Here is an 18628-nt window from a genome sequence, read left to right on the forward strand (position 1 = left end):
GTAGAGCTGGGATCTGAACCCAGGTCTGTCTGATTCAAAGGCCTGTGCTCTTTATACACACACACACACACACATGAGAGGAAAGGAAAAAGAACAGAGGGGAGAAGAGAGGGAAAACATTTGAAATGCAAAAAAAGGGTTGTAAAGGGAGAGACATTGGACAAAGGGGCAGGGTGGAGGAAGAGCGGCATCGCAGGACCCCTGGGTGGTCCCCGAAAGGCAGCTGGACGCCTGCAGACCCCCAGCCCAGCTCGCTGCTCTGAGCCTGCGAGAGCATGAGGGTTGACCACGGCCTCCTCCAGCCCTTTCGGGCTTGGAAGCGCAGTGTAACCACGGCAACTCAGCAATCTCCCACGTCAGCAGAACAGGTGCCCAGCTGGCAGCCTCGTGTCTCAATCCCAACTTTCCTATTGATTCCCAGAGCATTAGACAGAGCTCCTCTTTCCCAGACCCCTGAATACTAACGCCCCTGAGCCGGCCACCAAGCCGGAGCCGGCGGAGATGGCAGAGACAGAGGCCAGACGTCTGTGCGTGCACACTAACCTCGGTGCCCCCAGCCAAGCTCTGCCTGCTGAATTTTTGCATGGCATCCTGCATGGCATCAGCTACCTGCATGGGGACCCTGGACACGTCCACCCGGGGCACGTCTGCCCCGGCCACCATGGAGGAGAGCCTGGCCAGCTTGGCTTCCACCTCAGCAAACGGGTCGTGCAGGCCTGGTAACAGCTCCGGGGGCATCGGCTGTGGCTCCTCTTGCTGGAGGAAGGGCTCCCCCTCCAGCAGGGGTTCCATGGCCTCTCGGCCGAGACTCTCATCTGGGAAGTATCTGCCCTTGGCCTCCACCTCGGGCATGGAGAACTCCAGGTTGGAGGGCTCCTCCGGTCCTGGGAAGGCCTCTGACATGGAGGCTTCTTCGAGTGTGGAAGACTCATCAGACCCAAGGGAAACCTCAGACTGGGAGGCCTCCACCTTGGGCAGTCCTTCCAACCTGGAGGAGACCTCAGTCTTAGAGACCTCCTCACTGGGCAGAGTGTTGGGCATGGAGTAGATCTCGGATTTCACGGCTGTCTCATACCGGAAAGTAGGTGAGTACTCAGACCTGTTGGCAAACTCAGCCCTGGACATGACCTCCGCCTTGTAGAGGACTTCTGCCTTCAGGACAGCCTCTGCAAATGGGGAACTTCCCTTAGCTTTTTACAGGTTAGAATGAGGGGACTCTTCCCTGGAAGCTGGCCCCAAGGCCACAATCTCCAAGAGACCAGCTGAAGAGCCCCCAGGGCCCCTAGATACTGGTTTCCCATCTCTGCCCCACTGCCCTCTCCCTCATCAGAACTCAAACCCCATATCCTTCCACCTCTTCCAGGAAGCCTTCCCTGATCAGCACCATGATCTCTCCTTTCTCTGACCTCCCAGCTGTTAGGTGCTGGGCTCTTACTACCCTGCTGGGGGACTGCTCTCAGCAGGTAAGCTGACTGCCCTGTGGGTCTTACTGCCTGCAAGGCTGAGAGCTCCTGATTAGATTCCACACCCAAGACCCTTAGGGACCCCGCTGGGGTGCCCAGTGCAGGGCTCGTATCCACGGGATATGCTAGATTCATGGGAGTTAAATGAACTCTGTGGATGAATGTCAGAGAGACCAAATAAAATCACTCGGAGGCCTAATATTCAAACTGGACTGCAAGGACAGAAAATTCTAGAACCTGCCCCTCCCCTCTTCCTCTGGGTCTACACCAAGAGTAGCATCTTCCTCCCAGCTTGGACAGGACTACGGCCACATAGGCCTCCTTAGTGCTCCCAGCTCCTGGGCATTAGACCCCCTCCTCAAGATCCCATCTCCTTCTTAGTCGCTTGTGTCTGGGCTCCCCTGAGAAGTCCCGATGCTCCCTTTGCTGAAAGAGGACGTCCACCCTCTCCGAGCCTCAGTCTGCACCCTGGTATGTGAGGATGCAGAGTCCTCCCGCACTGAGGGGGTGCAGGGGAGCACCTACCCAGTACCCAGCACACAGCAATGCTCAATACATGGTACCAATGATGTGACCAATGCCACTGTCCTTACAAGATGGATTTTACAACACCTGGGTGAGTACCAGGATGTCTGGGCTGCCTCGCACCATGGGTGTTTGAATGAGAGTGGTGGGTGGAACATTCTAGAATGTCAAAAAGAAGACAAAAACTTCCAGGAAGGTTAAAGATCTTGCTAATGATTGAAAGCTTATTATGGGATGTGGTTGCTTTGGTAAGAGATGGATTCAGAAGTGAGAGGAAACTATAGAACATGCAGAAACTCGAGGAAGGGACTCGTCCATAAAACATGGATGATATATGAACAGCTCTAAGTCAGCCTTGGGCTGGGGCCCAGCCTGTGGCCAACGCATCAGGATGCAGTGTTGTGGGTAAGCACGCTGGCTCTGGGGTCAGGCTGCCTGGGTTCAAATTCTGGCTCCACTTTACCAGCTGTGTGACCCTAGGCAACTTACTTACCCTTTCTGTGCCTCTGTTTCCTCATCTATAAAATAAGAGTAATTGTGGTACCTACTTTGCTGGGCTGTTGTGAGGATTAAACAAAACTGAGCCTGGTGGGTAGAAAGTGCTATAGAAACGTCAGCCAGTAAAACAAGGAGGAGAGCGGGCTGGTCTCCCTCCTGACGGCCGGACGCGGTGCCCACCTGTCTCCTTGCGCAGGTTCTCCTCCAGCGTGGACAGCTTCACGTCGTACGAGTTGCGCATGGCAGTGATGTCCTCCTCCAGCCGGGCCCTGGACTCCTGCTCGGCCTCGTAGTCGGCCCGCAGCCGGGCCAGGCGCTCTTCATACTCCTGGGAATGGCGAGGGGACGCCCAGGGGGCAGCCTTTTACCACCACTTCAAAACACGACTTTCAGTGCTCCTTTTTCGTCAAACAATCCAGGAAATACAAACAAGCCAAAAGAACAACATTAAAATGACCTACACAACACTGGATAATTACTGGCTGGTGCAGACCCTTCTGAACTCTTGGTGATGCATTTTCACTGGTTAGTAACACATGTATTCGTTTGTGGTCTGTTGTTTGCACACAGCACTGTATCACGAACACCTTCTGCAGCAACAAGTATGCTGTAACCAAACGGTCCTCAACCATCAACAATGACACATATTTTCATTCCTCTGCTTCTCTCTCCGCCTCGGCCATCACCACCAGCTCTTGCCCAAATGGCCTCCACCTGGTCCCCCGCCTCCACTCGTGCCCCCAACCTTCCTCCTCATGTCTCAAGGGCTTCCCTTGTCCAAGGATAAAATCTCAGCTCCTCCACTTGACCTGAGTCTGCAGTTACCTGGCCGGCCCACCCCTTGACCACACCTCATTTTTGCCACATTTGGACGCGCCCGCATCCCCCCTGCCTCAGGGCCTCTGCCCTTGCTCCCTGGCAAGCTCTTCCCTTCAGGCCTCAGCTTAGTAACGCCCCCCGGAGAGCCCTTCCCTGACCGGGCACCCAGAGGACCCCCACCACCGCTCTCTGTCACCTGGCCTATTTCTTCTCAGCGCGGATCATGAGCAGCCATCATTCTCGCGGCCTCCGTGCCTGGCACAGAGGAGGGCCTCGGGGAACGGCCACTGAAGCAGGAAGAGCATGAGGCCAAACTGCTGGGCCCGAGGGTAACTGAGACCACTCAGGTGCCTGAGACTCGTCTCCCACGGGAGGGCCAGGCACTGGTGAGTTACAGTCTGTGACCCTCTGTCTTTTGGAGCCGCTCCTGACGGAGGGGCCTGCAGCTGAACTAGCCAGAGGCCCAGACACGGCTGGGGAGGGAGAGCCCCGGCACACACGCCCACCTCACCAGACCCTTCTGGCAGTACAACACCAGCACAGAATCCCACAGCGGCACAGAGAGCATGACCCGGGCTCTCGGGGAGAGAGAGAAGGGCACGGAGGGTCACTGAAACGTAACTGTGCCTTCTGCAGCACACAGAGAGACATCTGAGGCTCAGGACGACAGCTGCGACGTTACTGAGGCCCAGGGAGGCTCCACAACTCGCCCAGAACCAAGCAGCTCTCTGACGGCCTCATGGAGACCTGCAGCTCACACCCCCTCGCTTCCCTCCTCACCCAGCTGGGATCCTGGGACTGGCACGATAATCGTCCCTCAGCAGTGAACCCCGACTCCCTCACCCCAGCACCCTCCATCATTTCCTCCCAGCACAGCCCTGACCCCGGCTCAACCCAGGCCTCAGTCCAGTCGCACCAACACCCTAGCAAGACCCGACTGGAGATGCACACATATGCGCGTGCACACACAGACACGCACACACACAGCAGCATCAACCTCCAGTCTCACCTGTAAATGTGTAACCTGGAGGTGTGACTCTGTGGGCTTCAGTCTCCTGGCTGTACCAGGGGCATTTGGACTAGAAGATTCCTAGAGTCATTTACATTGACTCTCAGGGGGGCCTCTACGTGGCTCAGCACCCCTCCCCAGTCCTTCTACTCTCTCTCTCTCCACAACCCTCCACTCCCCCACATTTCCTATCTGGTACTTCACAGAGAACACTGAGGCCATCAGACAAGAGCTCCCCACCTTCCCAGCCCCGCATCCTCCCATCCACCTGCAGGTCTGTCTGAAAGCTCCTCATCCTCTTGTGACGGTGGATGAACCATCTGAAGCCAACCCATCCCCTCGAGGACTTTGCTCTTCGGTCTCCCATCTCCCTCCTATAACACAGACCTCTCCCCTGTACTAGATCATTCCTGGCAGTCTACAAAACATGCTCTGTTACTTCCAATATTAAAAACAATAAAACTCTTCCTTGGCCCCACATGCGCCTCCAACTACAGTGCCCAGAGCCTAGCAGGTGCTCAGAAAATGCCTGATGACTGACTGAATGGGGGGCCAGAGTGCAAACCTAGACCCCCAACTGCCGCTTGGTACTCATCACACACCCAGTGATGAGCAGATACCCCTTCATGTCACCCTCGTACCGCAGCAGGAAAGCTGCTATTACGCCCATTCTAGAGAGGAAGACACAGGCTCAGAGAGCTTAAACAGCCTGCCCAGTCACAGAGCCCATAGGACCGGACTTGCAGAATGTAAAAGTTGCAATGTAAATGACTCTAGGAATCTTCTAGTCCAAATGCCCCGGTACAGCCAGGAGACTGAAGCCCACAGAGTCACACCTCCAGCTCCTGGCTGAGCCAATTCCTGGCCCGGTGCCTTCTCCACTACACACAGGGGCCACCTCCCTTATCCTCAGCACCCTGATTGGTTCTGGAATGGAAAGGAAAGGAAGGCACAGTTCCAGGCACATAGTAGGTCTCAATGAATATGAGTCATAAGTGAAAGCACATATGGGAGGGAGAGAGGGAGAGAGGGGAGAGGGAGGGAGGGAAGGAGGGAGAGTGGGGAGAGGGAGGACAGACACCCTCAGCTCTGCCTCCAAGTGTGGCTCACAGAAGAAACTCCAGGGTCAGAAAAAGAAACTTTGTGGTGGCCTCAGGCGGCAGTGCTCCACTACGCTGCCCCACGAGGAGGAGGCAGGTGACCCCCAACCCCAGGGCAGAAGGACCCTCCAATCACTGGCTACTCGGAGCAGCCAGCCCAGAACAGCGTCTCTTTGCCATGGTGACCACTAGGGGGCGGAGGTGCCCTGCTCATAGGACAGCCAGGGTGTCTGCCATGCAACCGACCTTCCTCAGGAGGAAGATTCCATCCCAGCACCTGGCCAACACTCCCGTCCCTCCCGTTTTTGTGATCGACATCCACTTGTTTCTACAGGATTCCGAAACCCATTCTAAACCCCCAAAGTGTGATTCTTTCATTCCTGTGGGCTCAGCCATGCCGAAAGGCCCCCTCCTCCCAACACCTCCCCAGGAGCTGGGCCCAGGGCTCCAGAGATGGACCTGACACCTAGTCTTGCCCCAGGAGCTCCCAGACCCAGCAGGGGAAAAGGCAGAGTGAGCAGCTGAGCGCCCAGAACCTTCACAGGGCCCGGGATGGGGTTTATCGAAGACCCATAATTGAGCCTCTCCCCAAACAGTAACAGCCTATGCCTGTCATGGGGCAGCTCTTGGGGACTCTCCAGTCGATTTCTCCCACCCTCCAGCCCACAGGACTGAGATCCCCAGGCCTTACCTGCCTGCCCCTCAAGGCTGGGCCCCAGGCCCTCACAGCCTGACCAGGGGCTTCCAGGGGCCCCAGGGCTGATGGCCCCTGAGGTCACAGCTGAGTGGCAGAGGCCCAGCTGCAGATACACCCAGGTCCCAGTCCCTGCAGTGCTGTTCCTGCCCGGCATTAGGTTCTCCACTAGGAAAAAGCTAGTGCCCTAAAGGGACCCCACCACACGATGGGGTCTCAGGTGCAGCCCTCAAATGGCTGGAGCCTCAGGAAATCAGCAGAGCCTGGAGTCAGGATGGAGCCTCAGCAGGGAGCTGGGAGGCTCTGCCGGGACTGGCTGTCTAGGTTCCCCTCTGGGGACCGGCTCCGCATCTGTAAATCAGGGGGTTACCTGCCCTGCTGGTCCCCAGAGACGCTGGGAGGCACACATGCGGGAGGGGGACCCAGGTGCCCCCAGGGGACAGCTGTCTCTGGGAGGCCAACACCCCACTTATCCACTGGTCAAATAGGCGCCCGGGGGCTCCCCACTGCCCACCCGGCTGCCCTGCTCTCAGCCTGGATTGTTGGCACCTGCTGAGGGGACAGAACCCTTCCACTCTGACCTCCCCGCCTTTGCACAGGCCATCTCCCCTGCCAGGAATGCCTTCTCCGCTTCCACCAATCCCCAGCCACCCCTCCCTGCAGTACTGAGGGGAGACGGCATCCTGCAGACGCCCCCACGCCCCTCTCTGTTCCCCCCGGGCAGGCACAGACGTGGGACGGAGTGCACCCTGGAGTCAGGAACCCGAGTTCAAATCCTGGCTCAGACTCTCCTTAGCTGTGTGACCTTGGGCAAGACATGGCACTTCTCTGAGCCTCAGCCTTCTGAGCTCCAATAGGGAGGTTGTAGTACCAAACCCAAGGCGGCGGTGGGGGTGAAATGGTTGGTCTCCTGCGGGGCCCCACCTGCCCACCCGTTCCCCGCCCTGCTCGGGGTCTCACCTCCCGGATGAGCTGCTTCTCGGCCTCCGTGTCACGCTGGGTCACAGCCTGGGGCAACAGCTTCTCCTCAGTCTGGACAGGGTCTAGGGGCACCTGACTGGACAGCAGGGCTGGGAGAAAAGCAAAAATGAGGGGCTGGGACCTAGGTGCACACGATTTGCAGGAACTAAACAGAAATCCATAAAAAGACAACCACATGCTCATTCAAAAAAGACTTCAAAGTATTGAACTTATTTCAAGCATGTCTTTATGTAAAATCCTCATTTACCTGGTCATTCAATAAATATTTAATGAGCATCTACATGTTCTAGGCACTGGAGATGTGGCATTGAATAAAACAGACATAATTCCACGGCCAGGTTGGTTTTCAATTGGGGGAGAAAGGCAAAAAAAATATGAATAAGAAAAATGCATAACACATTACAAGGTGATACATTCTGAGAAGAAAAAGAAAGCAGGAGAGTGCTCAGAAGTAAGAACCAGGGGGAAAGACTGTAATCTAAATAGTGTGGCCAGAGAAGACCTTTGAGACAAGGTGAGAGGAAAGCAGTGATCTGAAGGAAGCAAGGGGGAGAGGCAGGCAGAGATCCTGGGAACAGACAGAAGAGAGCAGTGAGTGCAAAGGTCCTGAGGCAGGCAGAGGCCTGGACTGTCCTAGGAACAGCCAGGGGGCCAGGGTGGCTGGAGTGGAGTGAGCGAGGAAGAGTATGGGCAAAGAGGAGGTCGGAGAGGGAATGGGGCCAGATCCTGGGGACCTTGCAGGCCACGGTGAGGGCTTCAGCTTTTACCCGGGGTTAAACCAGGCCAGTGGAGGGTCTGGGCAGGGCACTGAAAGGACTTGCGTTTGAACAGGATCTCCCTGGCTGTGTGGAGAATGTACTGAGGGGGATAAGGGCAGACACCGGGAGACGTGCTGGGGCCTCTGCGGTAACTCAGGCGAGAGATGCTAGCAGCTCAGGCCGGGGAGACAGCCGTGGACAGACTCTGCACATGTTTTAAAGGTAGAGACAAAGGGAGCTTCTGCTGGATTCGATATGGGTTTGAGCGAAAGCGAGAAGCCAAGGATGACCCCAAGGCCTCTGGCTTGAACACCTGGAAGGAGAGAGTTGCCGTCAACTGGGTAGGGCAGCTACAGGACCAGGCTTGGGGTTCGGGGAAGATCAAGAGCTCAGTGTTGGATATGTTGAGTTTGAAATGATTATTAGATGGCTGGATATTCAATTCTGGAATTCAGAGGACATGGTATATCAATTTTTTTTCCCTATATTTTATGACATTTTGACACCATGAGGGACTTGTTGGCCAGAGAGAGATGACCCCTCCCAGGGCCAGCTAACTCCTAGAGAGTAAACAACTCATCAGGGAGCCCACCTTTCATATACAAACCAACCAATCCCCAGTCCACACCCCCAACCCCTCCTCTGTCTAACTCGCACACACCAAGCCAACATCTCCCCCACCCTAAGTCAGCCAGGGCCAGGCCCCTGTGCCCAAACCCGCCAGAATTATTCCAGCTAGCCAATCCTAAGCTGTTTCTCCTGCCTGGCCTCGCCTTTCCCACAGAAACCCTGATAAAGGCTCTGGCCCGGCCTTTCCCCTCCTCCTCTCTGCCTCCTGGCTGACCCTGGTGCTTCCCCGGTGGCCCTGCGTGCCATGCCTCTCATTTCTATGGTAACTGTGAGTAACATTAAACTTTTACTTCAATGGCATTGACCTCTCCATGTCATCATTCAGTCACCTTTATAAATTAAGACCTGGACACAAGTCACACGGCCAGGCTGAAGGTCCACATGTGACAGTCATGAGCACAGAGATGGTGTTTAAAGCTACGAAACCAGATGAAACCAGCTTAGAGGGGAGTGTAGAGAGAGGAGAGGATAAGGGCCGACCCTGGGATAGCCCAGCGTTAGGAGCTTGGGGGGTGGTGACTCATGTAGGGGGACTGAGAAAGAGTGGCCGGGAGGCAGGGGGAGAACCAGGACAGAGGGTGTCCAGGGAGCAAGGGTTTCAAGGAGAAGGGAGGAGATCAGCTGAGTCAACTGACACTAACAGGACAAGGTGAGGTCAGCCTGAGGTCCGAGCACTGGATTTAACAACCAGAAGGTCACCCATGACGAGGGCAGCTCCAGTGGGATGGGAGCACAGGGCTGCCTGGACGGGGGGCAAGAGAGAGCGGAAGGAAAGAATCCGGGGCCAGTGAAAACTGACAAATGTTTCAAGTTTTGCTAAAAGGGGGAGAGAAAAAATGCCGGTAACGGGAGGGAGAACTAGCGCTGAGGGGCTACAGCTAATAGGGAGCACCGTGTGCCGGAAACACAGGGAGTGTGGAGTCAGACACACCCAGCTCGGTGTAAGGCCCAACTGTAAAGCTAAAGCACCACGTACTGTCTAATGAGGCTTCAGTGCCAGGCTCCGTGCGACACCCACACACGCATTATCTCACGCATCCTCCCAACCGTCTCACGACAATAACAAGGCAGGTGGCGTTGTCTCCATCTCACAGATGAGGACACTGAGGCTCAGAGGCTGAGTCACTTGCCCAAGGAGCCAGGACGTGAACTGGCTGTTACAGTTCAGCTCTCGGCTCTCGGCTCTCGGCCCTGCACCAGTCTTTTCACTTTGCTGAGCTGCCTGCTCCTAATCCAGGAGGAGGGGACACCCACAGCCCCTACCCGCAGGGCTGCCGCGATAACCACCAGACAGCGGCACCAATGTTCACTGCAGGTCTCGGGAGCCACTGGCAGAGCCTCCCCAACTCCCTCCTTGTACCTCTCACCATTCCTCCATCTAGTGTCCCCTTACCAATCGTGGGGGAGATTAGGGTCAGGGGTGGGGAAGTAGAGGAGGAGGAAGGCAGATTGCCACAGTGGAAGCCCCCATCGGAGTCTTCAAGGCCCTCTCCACTCCGGGCCCTGACCATCTCCCACCGCCCTACTCACCAGGCAGCCAGCAGAACTATCTGCGGTTCCCCAAACGCACCTTACAACTGCATGCATCTTTGCACACATCAGCCACTCTCATCCTGTCTAACTGGGAGACTTCTCATCCCCCAAGACTCTGCTCGATCACCCCCTCCCTGTGAAGCCTCCCTGACTGACCACACCCCAGGTAGACGTGGCCATGCACTCCCTTCTGCCCCGCAGTGCCTGTGCAGCTCTCTGCCCTGGATGCACACGATGGTCTGCTGGAGCGTGACCAGCAGGAGACGAGGTACCCAAGAGGCAGAGCCTGGATCTGCTTCATCTCTGTGTCTCAGTGCCCAGCACAGGTCCACACACAGAGGGGGTGTTTTGTGAACTTTGAATGGATGGTTGGGTGGGTGAGCGGAAAGACAGATAAAAGGATGGCAGACAGGATGGAGTGAATAAATGGGTGGATATGTGGACGGTAGGATGGATGGGGTGGCTGGACAGAACGGGTGAATGGATGGTGGATTAAATGGATGGGTGAGTGGATGGATGGGTGAGTGGGTAGATGGATAAATAATGGAGTGGGTGGGAGGTTGGGTAGGTAAATGGAAGGGTAGGCGGGTGGATGGGTAAATGGGTGGGTGGGTGGGTAAATGGGTGAGTGGATGGGTAAATGGGTAGGTGGATGGGTGGGTGGATGGGCGGATGGTGGATGGATGGGTGGATGAGTAGATGAACGAGTGTGTGTGTAGAACGGGTGGATAGAGAGGAAGGTGGGTGGGGAGGTGGATGAATGGACAGATGGACTCAGGGTTTTTATGCTCCCTTCCCCAACAGGTTCTCAGGCAAAGAAAACCGTGGAGTCGCTCAGTTGCAAGGACCCTGCAGGCCTATGCTCCAGGTGTGGATTTCTACCTGCGTGGGAGCTGCAATCGCAAAGTGCCTAACTGGGAGCAGGGGCGGGACGCGGGGGAGCGAGTCACCCAGCTGCTAGGCAGCACAGCATCACGATGCTGCCACAGAGACAGCAGGCAGGCAGCGGGGGGGCGGGGAGCGGGCGACAGAGCCTGCAGCTGACGGGACAGACAGACCGGCCTCCTCCTGGGCATGGGCGAGCAGACCTACCTGGGCCACCACCAACCGGGGCTCCCCCGACTGCCCAAAAGCTGTGCTCACATGAAGTTGCGAGGAGGGAGGCACTGCCTCCACGTCTCTCAGACAGGAAGCGGGAGGCGGGAAGACCCTCCCTGCCGCCTGCTTCCCCCAGCGCCCCACCTGCCAGGCTGCTGGGGCTCATCTGCCGGGCCAGGATGGCCCTGAGCCTCTTGATCTCCTCCTGGTACTCGCGCAGGAGGGCATCCTTGGGGTCCTGGTTGATGCGTGGTTTGTTCCTGATGTTCTTGGCTCGGTTGGCGTAGCGCAGCGTGCTCAGCGTCTCGTCGTAGTTGTTGTCGGCCGGCGACAGGCAGGCCACCATCAGCGTCTTGGTGTTGCCACCCAGCGAGTCCTGCAGCAGCCGCGTCAGCTTCGAGTCCCGGTAAGGGATGTGTCTGCAGCGCCCGTCCACCAGGGCCGAGATGACATTGCCCAGCGCCGACAGCGACAGGTTGATCTTGGTGGCCTCCTTGAGCCGCTCCCCCGTGGCACCCGTCTTGGACTGCCGCTCGCTGCCCGCCAGGTCCACCAGGTTCAGCTTGCCCGCCCGGAGGTGGTCCTTGCCCCGCTCGTCTGCAGACAGACCAGGCAGAGGGTGAGGGCCTTAGACGAGCCCCCAGGCTCATGAGGGCAGAGCCACCAGGCACCAGTGCTCACACCCACCAAAGGCCTCATTTCAGCTGCACAGGAGCCCCGTGAAGGAGATGCTGCTATTGTACCCATCTTACAGATGAGGAAACTGAGGCTCAGAAAGGGCATTTAACCTGCCCAAGGACACACAGCTGTTAAGCGGTGGAGCCAAAATCAGAACCCAGGACTGCCTGACTCCAGGGAGCAGGGGCTGGGAGGTACAGGCTATTCTCTGAGGGCAGCAGAGTTTCTTAGGACTATCACAACAGCCCCTACAGATTTCCTGTGAGGCCAAAGGTGGGGGATGGGGGGATGGGACTGGGTCACCAGGGTGTTGTATCCTTAATGCAAAAAACATCAGCTTTGGAGAGTCTTGGACCTGGTTCCCATCTCAGTCCTGCCTCCTACTTGCTGTGTGACCTTAGCAGAGTCATGCACCTCTCTGATCCTCAATTCTCACATCAACAAACTAAGACTAACAATAGCTCCCCACTAGGGCTGGCTGTTGGGAAGAGTAAAGTAAACTGACAGCACATTTTTACAGGGTCTACACAGGGCCCAGCACAGAGCAGGTGTCTGTTTCCCCTGAGAACAAGCCCAGTTCTGCAGCAACTGAGGCTGTGCTCACAGGGCAGACCCCCAGTGTTAAGGGTGACGGGAGCCGGGCGCCGGCTGTTAGCAGGGGCTCAGAAGCACAGGTTTTGAAGACACAGACTTGGAGGGTCCAAACTCGAGTCTATCCTTTAGCAGCTGTGAAACTTGGGGAAATAACTTCACTTGACTCTGAGCCTCAGCCTTTCTTTCAGTAAAATGGGAATCAAAGACCCAGCCCACAGGGTGGCTGTGAGATTACACTGAGAGCAGGTGTGCAAAGAGCCCAGGATGGCACTAGCACACGGCAAGTGCTCATCAGAAGAGAGCTTGCTGCTCTTAGTATTATTAATAATTCTCATCGTCACTGGACGGCACTGTAAACGGTGCCAAATGAGATGGGGGAGGGGAAGGGGCTTCCTCCTCAGCTTCCTGCTGGTGGAAACCAGAATTGGCCTAGTTTTGCCCACAAGCGCAGCATCCTGAAGTAAAGAAATAAAAAGTTTGGCTGGTACCCAAGAGAGGCTTGGACATGCGAGGGGCTTGATTCTTTGGGCTATTAAAAAAAAAAAAAAAGAGGGGTTGGCCTGGCAGTGCAGCGGTTCAGTGCGCACGCTCTGCTTTGGCGGCCCAGAGTTCACAGGTTCGGATCCCAGGTGTCCACCGACACACTGCTTGTCAAGCCATGCTGTGGCAGTGTCCCATATAAAGTAGAGGAAGACTGGCACAGATGTTAGCCCAGGGCCAATCTTCTTCAGCAAAAAAAAAAAAAAAAGAGGGGCCGGCCCTGTGACTTAGCTGTTAAGTGCGAGCACTCTGCTGCTGGCGGCCCGGGTTCGTATCCCGGGCACGCACCAACGCACCACTTCTCCGGCCATGCTGAGGCTGCGTCCCACATACAGCAACTAGAAGGATGTGCAGCTATGACACACAACTATCTACTGGGGCTTTGGGGGGAAAAATAAATAAATAAAATTATTAAAAAAAAAAAGAGGATTGTCATCAGATGTTACTCAGGGCTGATCTTCCTCACCAAAAAAAAAAAAAAAAAGAAGCAGGAAGGAGGGACTTGGAACAGCCCTTCTGGAGAGCTCTTTGCAGAACGGACCAGGAGCCCTAAACAAGTATGTGCCCTTTGCTCCAGGAGGCCTATTCCAGGGAATCTAATCTGAGGGAAGGACTCTAAAAGCAGAAAAAGCTCTGTGCACAAAGATGTTCACCACGGCATTATTTACAACACTGGAGAACTGGAAACAACGTCCACACCTCACAGAGGACCCGTCAGAAAAGGGCCACGAGTAACACACTGTCCTTCAACCACCACCATGGACGTGAAGACACGGCAATAATGACGTGGGAACATGCTTAGTGACAGCCTGGAAAATGAGACGCGGGGCAGAAACTATCCAGAGCGTAAGATTTCAGGGTGTTTAAAATTTTCATAGGAAACAAAAAGACCCAAAGAAAATACGCTTAAATGTTAACAGTTAATTGCGTTAATGAGTAATTTTCCCTACCCTTCTCTAATTCCTAAGTATCTTTATTGAGCTTATATTATTTTATAATAAAAATAAATATCTTTTAAATTTTTTAAAAGCCTGTTTCCAGGCAGCCTGCCCCATCCTTCAAACTCTTGTGCAAAGACCAAGAGGCCCCCCACAAAACCTCTCTCTCCTCCTCCCTCCTGATCTGTCCTCACTGGCCTAGTCCCGGCCCCCCACCCGCAGCCTCATCACGTGAGGATGTGACCACACTAGTCCCCCCCATATTGGCACTTCTGGGGGAGACTGAGACCTAGCAGGCACCAGGGGGCTGGCAGGGGCCAGCTCACCACACAGGCTGGGCAGTGTGGTAGGAGCTTCCATGAACCGAGGCCCCGACCTTGAGTCAGGGATCTCTCCAGAATTGTGTTCCTAGTTGGGCCGAGGCTGCTTCCTGCTCCACTGTTCTCGGGAGTTCTATTTGTGATGGGCCACAAACTTGGAGGCAGCTGCAGTGTTAGTGGGAAAAACCCAGATGTCACAGAGACCTGGGTTCAAATCCCAGCTCCACTGCTTAGTGGTTGTGGGACCCTGAACAAGCAAGTCACTTCACCTCTCAGAGCCTCAGTTTCCTCATCTGTTAATGAGAATTATAACGCCTGCCTCTAGGGCTGTGTGGGGTTTAAATGGAACGAGGTGTGTAAAGCGCTTAGCACAGCATCTATAGGTGGCCTGAAGTAAAGAGGAGTTTCTTTCCTTCCTCTTCCCTTCTCAGGAACTCTTCCAGAAAGAAGGAACAGTGAGATGACTGAAGAGTAGAGAGCATGACAAAGAAAGAGGAGACTCCAAAAGTTCTGGGTGGTAAACACTCTGGGGACAGACCACCTGGCAGAGAGGCCCAGCTCCGAGACTTTCTAGTTGTGTGACCTCGATTTCCCCATCTGTAAAATGGGGATGGTATTAGCAACCACCTCACAGGGTTATTGTGAGGAGTAAATGAGCTAATGCACATAAATTGCATAGCATGTAGTAAGTGCTCAATGGCAGCAACCAGTACTATTATTGTTGTTGCTGTTGATGCTGTGTATCCTGGAAACATGGATCCTAGCACGGGGAGGGTCCCCTTATTTTTCTTCCAGGCAGTTCGAGCACCTCTTCCCCGTTTCAGATGGAGCCCTCAAGGCTCCGAGAGCTGAAGTGTCTTGGCTACTAGGAGCGGGGACCCGGCTCAGGTTGCCCGCCCCCCTCCACCCCCGCCCCGCCCCACATACCCACAGCGTAGATCTCGATGCTGATCGTGAAGATAGAGTGGGAGCGCGAGGAGTCCTTGTTCATCAGCGTGTAGCCAACCGAGCGGTTCTTGCAGCCCATCTCCATGATGCGCTCGCACTGCGCCACGCTGTGCACTGTGTGCATGGAGAGCCCCTTCACGTACACGCCCTTCTCCGGGTGCTCCTTCAGCTGCGGGCAGGGGGGACGGGTCAGGGATCCCCAGGGAACCCGAGAGAAGGGCCCAATTCAGACCACCTTTGCCCTCCTGCAGGTTGGCACCTCAATTACCCTGTAACAGGCAGGGGGTTTGTTCCAGCCTCAAACCCACCTCCACCTCTTGGGCCAGCGACTTAACCTCTCTGAGCCTCAGTGTCCAGATCTGTAAAATGGGTATGAGATACCTGTCTTCTAGTGAGGTGGTGAGGATTCAGGGAACTAAGGCCCATACAATGCTTGGCACGGAGACTGGCACACGTAAGTGCCCCATAAATGCCAGCCACTGTCCTCACTGCTGTAGTTGGTGCTCTTATTGTGAAGGCGGTCTCATCTGGGAGCTTCAGTTTCACCCAAGGGCTCTGGGTGCTTCTCCTCTGCCCCGGCGACATAGCTCCTGCTTGCCCCTCTGCCATGGCTCCAGGGCAATGCGAATGTTTCCAGACCCTTGGATCACGACGGGTGAAGGGCCATTTTCCGTCCAGAATTCCCATTGGCCCACAGCTCAAACAGGCCCCCAGCCATCAGCACGATGGCGGTGAGTAAATTAATCTGATTGCTCCCTGCCTGCTCTCCAGGCAGCCAATTTGTTTTGTTGCTGACACAGAGCTGTGAAACGCAATATTTTTCAAGTGTGAGAAGAAATAAAACCACTCTGGCGAGAGCAGAATGAATTAAGACAAAAGTCGTCTGTCTGCTGGTCTGAGCCACAGAAGGCTCAGATGCTTTGCTCCGGGCAGCTTCAGGGTCCCAGGGGGCGTTGTGCCCATGCTGCACAGTGATGGGGGGAGTGGGGGCGAGCATAGGCTTGCCCTGTCTGCTGAAGTGGAGAAACAGCCAGACCCAGCCTGAAGGACTGGGCTGGATGGGATAAGCAACTGAGTCACAGAAAGGTTAAGTGACTTGCTGAAGGTCACACAGCTGTTAGCAGCAGGGCAGCAATGGCATCACAAGCAGTGGAAGATTCCAGAAGCAGGGCTTGGGGAGAGGCTGGAACACTGTGCAGTAACTGAAGCTTGAAGGACAAAGGGCTGACCTTGACCTGGGAGGTGGCTGTGAGCATGGAGCACAGACAGGAGCAGGAGACCTTGCACACAGCGTGGCTTGAAGGCAACCTGGGATGCTGCGGCAGCCGACCTGCGTGCCTGGAGGGCTGCCTGCTTCCATCGCTACCGCTCTCTCAGGACCTGGAAGCCTGCCTGGCACAAGCAGGCCCAGGCAAGTGAGCGAATGGTTGCTCCCAGCCTAGGAAGAACGCAGTTTCCTATTTGGTTCGACAGGCCTGGGTTAGAAACCTGGTTCTGTCACCGCTATTTGGGGAAGTCAACTTGCCTCTCTAGCCCTCAGCTTCCTCATCTGTAAAATGAGGATAATAAATCCTATTTCTGCACGACTATTAGGAAGATTAAGAAGAGAATGGATCTAAAGAGTTCTGCGGTTTCTTGGAGGGGCTCAGTGAACCCAGGTCAGGAAGAGGATGAGGACAGTTCTGTCTCTGCCTGAGCAACCTCGGAGCAGGAAAGGGGGGCAGGGAGGCGACCCCTCATGCAGGGGCCTCCCACTCTCCCTATTTTAAAGCCCAAGAAGGCTTGCCCCCCTCCCTCCAGATCCCCCCTACCCCGGGCTCCCTCCGCCCCTCCCCCCATTCCCAGTCCCCACCCACCGCCGGCCAGTGCTCCGAAGAGCTGAGTGACAGCTGCCAGCTGCGGCCCCGTTCCTCTGTAACTGCTCCTCTGGGCTTCGAGGCGGGAGCCAGGTTGCCATGGCAACCAGCTGGGATGCACAGGAACGGGCGTGATGCGTCCATAGCCAGCCAGTCCAGAGCAGGAAAGGGCCCCCTGGAGGCTAGGAGTCCTGACACTGTGCCCGCACACGGGCTGCCGGAACCAACTGCAGAGCCCGAGGGCCCCACCTCCACCACACAGCACTGGGTTGGGTGCCATGATGGTGGTTTGTGATGGTTGGGGGGAGGGAGCACAATCTTCCCAAAATCTCTTGCTGGCCTTAGCTTATCTAATAACCCCTAATTACCAAAATTATCAGGCCTGTGTTAAGCACATGTTAAGAGCTTGTGCTGTGGGGCCTGGCCACCTGGGTTCAAATCCCATCTCCACCCTTTCCTGACTGTGTGCCCATGGGCTGGTCTTTCCTAGGTGCATTGTGCCTCAGTTTCCCCATATATCATAGAGGATAAGAACAGCACCTCCTCCTAAGGCTGCTGTGAGGTTTATCTGAGAACCCATCTGCACCCCCTCCACGAGGCAGCAGGTCAAAAGTCCAGCACACCCATGGGGACTGTCACGGAGCACATCTGTCACCGGCAGCCTGAGGCCTGAGACCTGAGGCCCAGCTGGGGCAAGTGCATGTGGCTGCCAGCCCGTGGCCCCCAGGGCCCAGGTAACCAAGGCCATTCTGGGGTCCAGGGTATTGAGAAAGGGGAGGAGGGCCCCCTGCTGCTGTGTGCGAGTTGGCAGGGGGCCCTGATCCCACAGGCTGGGCTTTCGAGGCTGAGTTATGGGAGCAGCGCCCTGCCTTCCTCCTCTCCCCATTTCCCTGTCTGGGGGCTGAGCCATGACTCAGCTGCTCCAGCTCCAGGACAGAGAAGACAGTAGAAAGATTCCAGGTGGGTGGCTGGAGGTTCCTGCCTAGAAAGGGCAAAGTATTGCACTGTTTGTGAGGAGCCCAGAAGGAGGGGTGGGGGCAGGTCCTGGCCTGGATGGGGACTGGGAGGGACGGAAGGAGTTCACACCTGTGTGGACCTGTGGCAATGTGTGGCCTGGCACCCGGCACCCTCCAGGTCATCCCAGTAAGTCTTCGTTGAAAGAATCAATGACTGATGGCTGTGCTTCTCTTGATTGGAACCCCATTGCTGGCTTCCTATTGCCCCAGGGTTTCCTATATTGCTGACCCCCCAAAATCCTGGGAGGAAAGCACCCCTCCACTCAGATCCCACAGTTCCGGCACCAGCACCGTCACTGGTAATTTGCTGTGTGACCTTGGCCAAGTCTCTTCCCCTCCCTGGGACTCAGTTTCCTCATCTGCACCAGGAAAGGGTTGGACTAAAAGCTCTCTAAGGGTCTTTCTAGCTCAGATTTTTAAGGCTTTTTCAATGATATGACCAGTACAAACAAGTCTTTTCAAGACAGTATTCTGGCCACAAACCTGGGTCGGCGTCCCCCCTCTCTTCTCCACTGGCCTCCCCTCCTTAGCCCTGACTAGGCCACGCCAGCGTTTAAAGACTCCCAGATAGGAGACATAGCCAAGGCCTCACACCAAGGTGAAGGCCCAATGGTCTGGACTGGGTCCAAT

General features: G+C 55.7%; 1 protein-coding gene across 2 annotated transcripts in view; it reads right to left on the reverse strand.

Annotated features, from left to right (window-relative positions):
* The window catches only part of KIF17 (kinesin family member 17), a 44709-nt gene that overhangs the window by 17463 nt on the left and 8618 nt on the right, over positions 1-18628 (reverse strand). For both annotated transcript variants that reach the window (XM_058553089.1, XM_058553088.1), the window contains exons 4-8: positions 15106-15295; positions 11253-11705; positions 7069-7178; positions 2667-2814; positions 610-1166 (exon numbers count right to left, since the gene is read on the reverse strand). In XM_058553089.1, coding sequence (XP_058409072.1) covers positions 610-1166; positions 2667-2814; positions 7069-7178; positions 11253-11705; positions 15106-15295 — 1458 coding nt within the window. The remainder of the gene's footprint in view (positions 1-609; positions 1167-2666; positions 2815-7068; positions 7179-11252; positions 11706-15105; positions 15296-18628) is intronic.

Source organism: Diceros bicornis, chromosome 13 (assembly GCF_020826845.1).
Source record: "Diceros bicornis minor isolate mBicDic1 chromosome 13, mDicBic1.mat.cur, whole genome shotgun sequence".
In the NCBI taxonomy this organism is placed as follows: domain Eukaryota; kingdom Metazoa; phylum Chordata; class Mammalia; order Perissodactyla; family Rhinocerotidae; genus Diceros; species Diceros bicornis.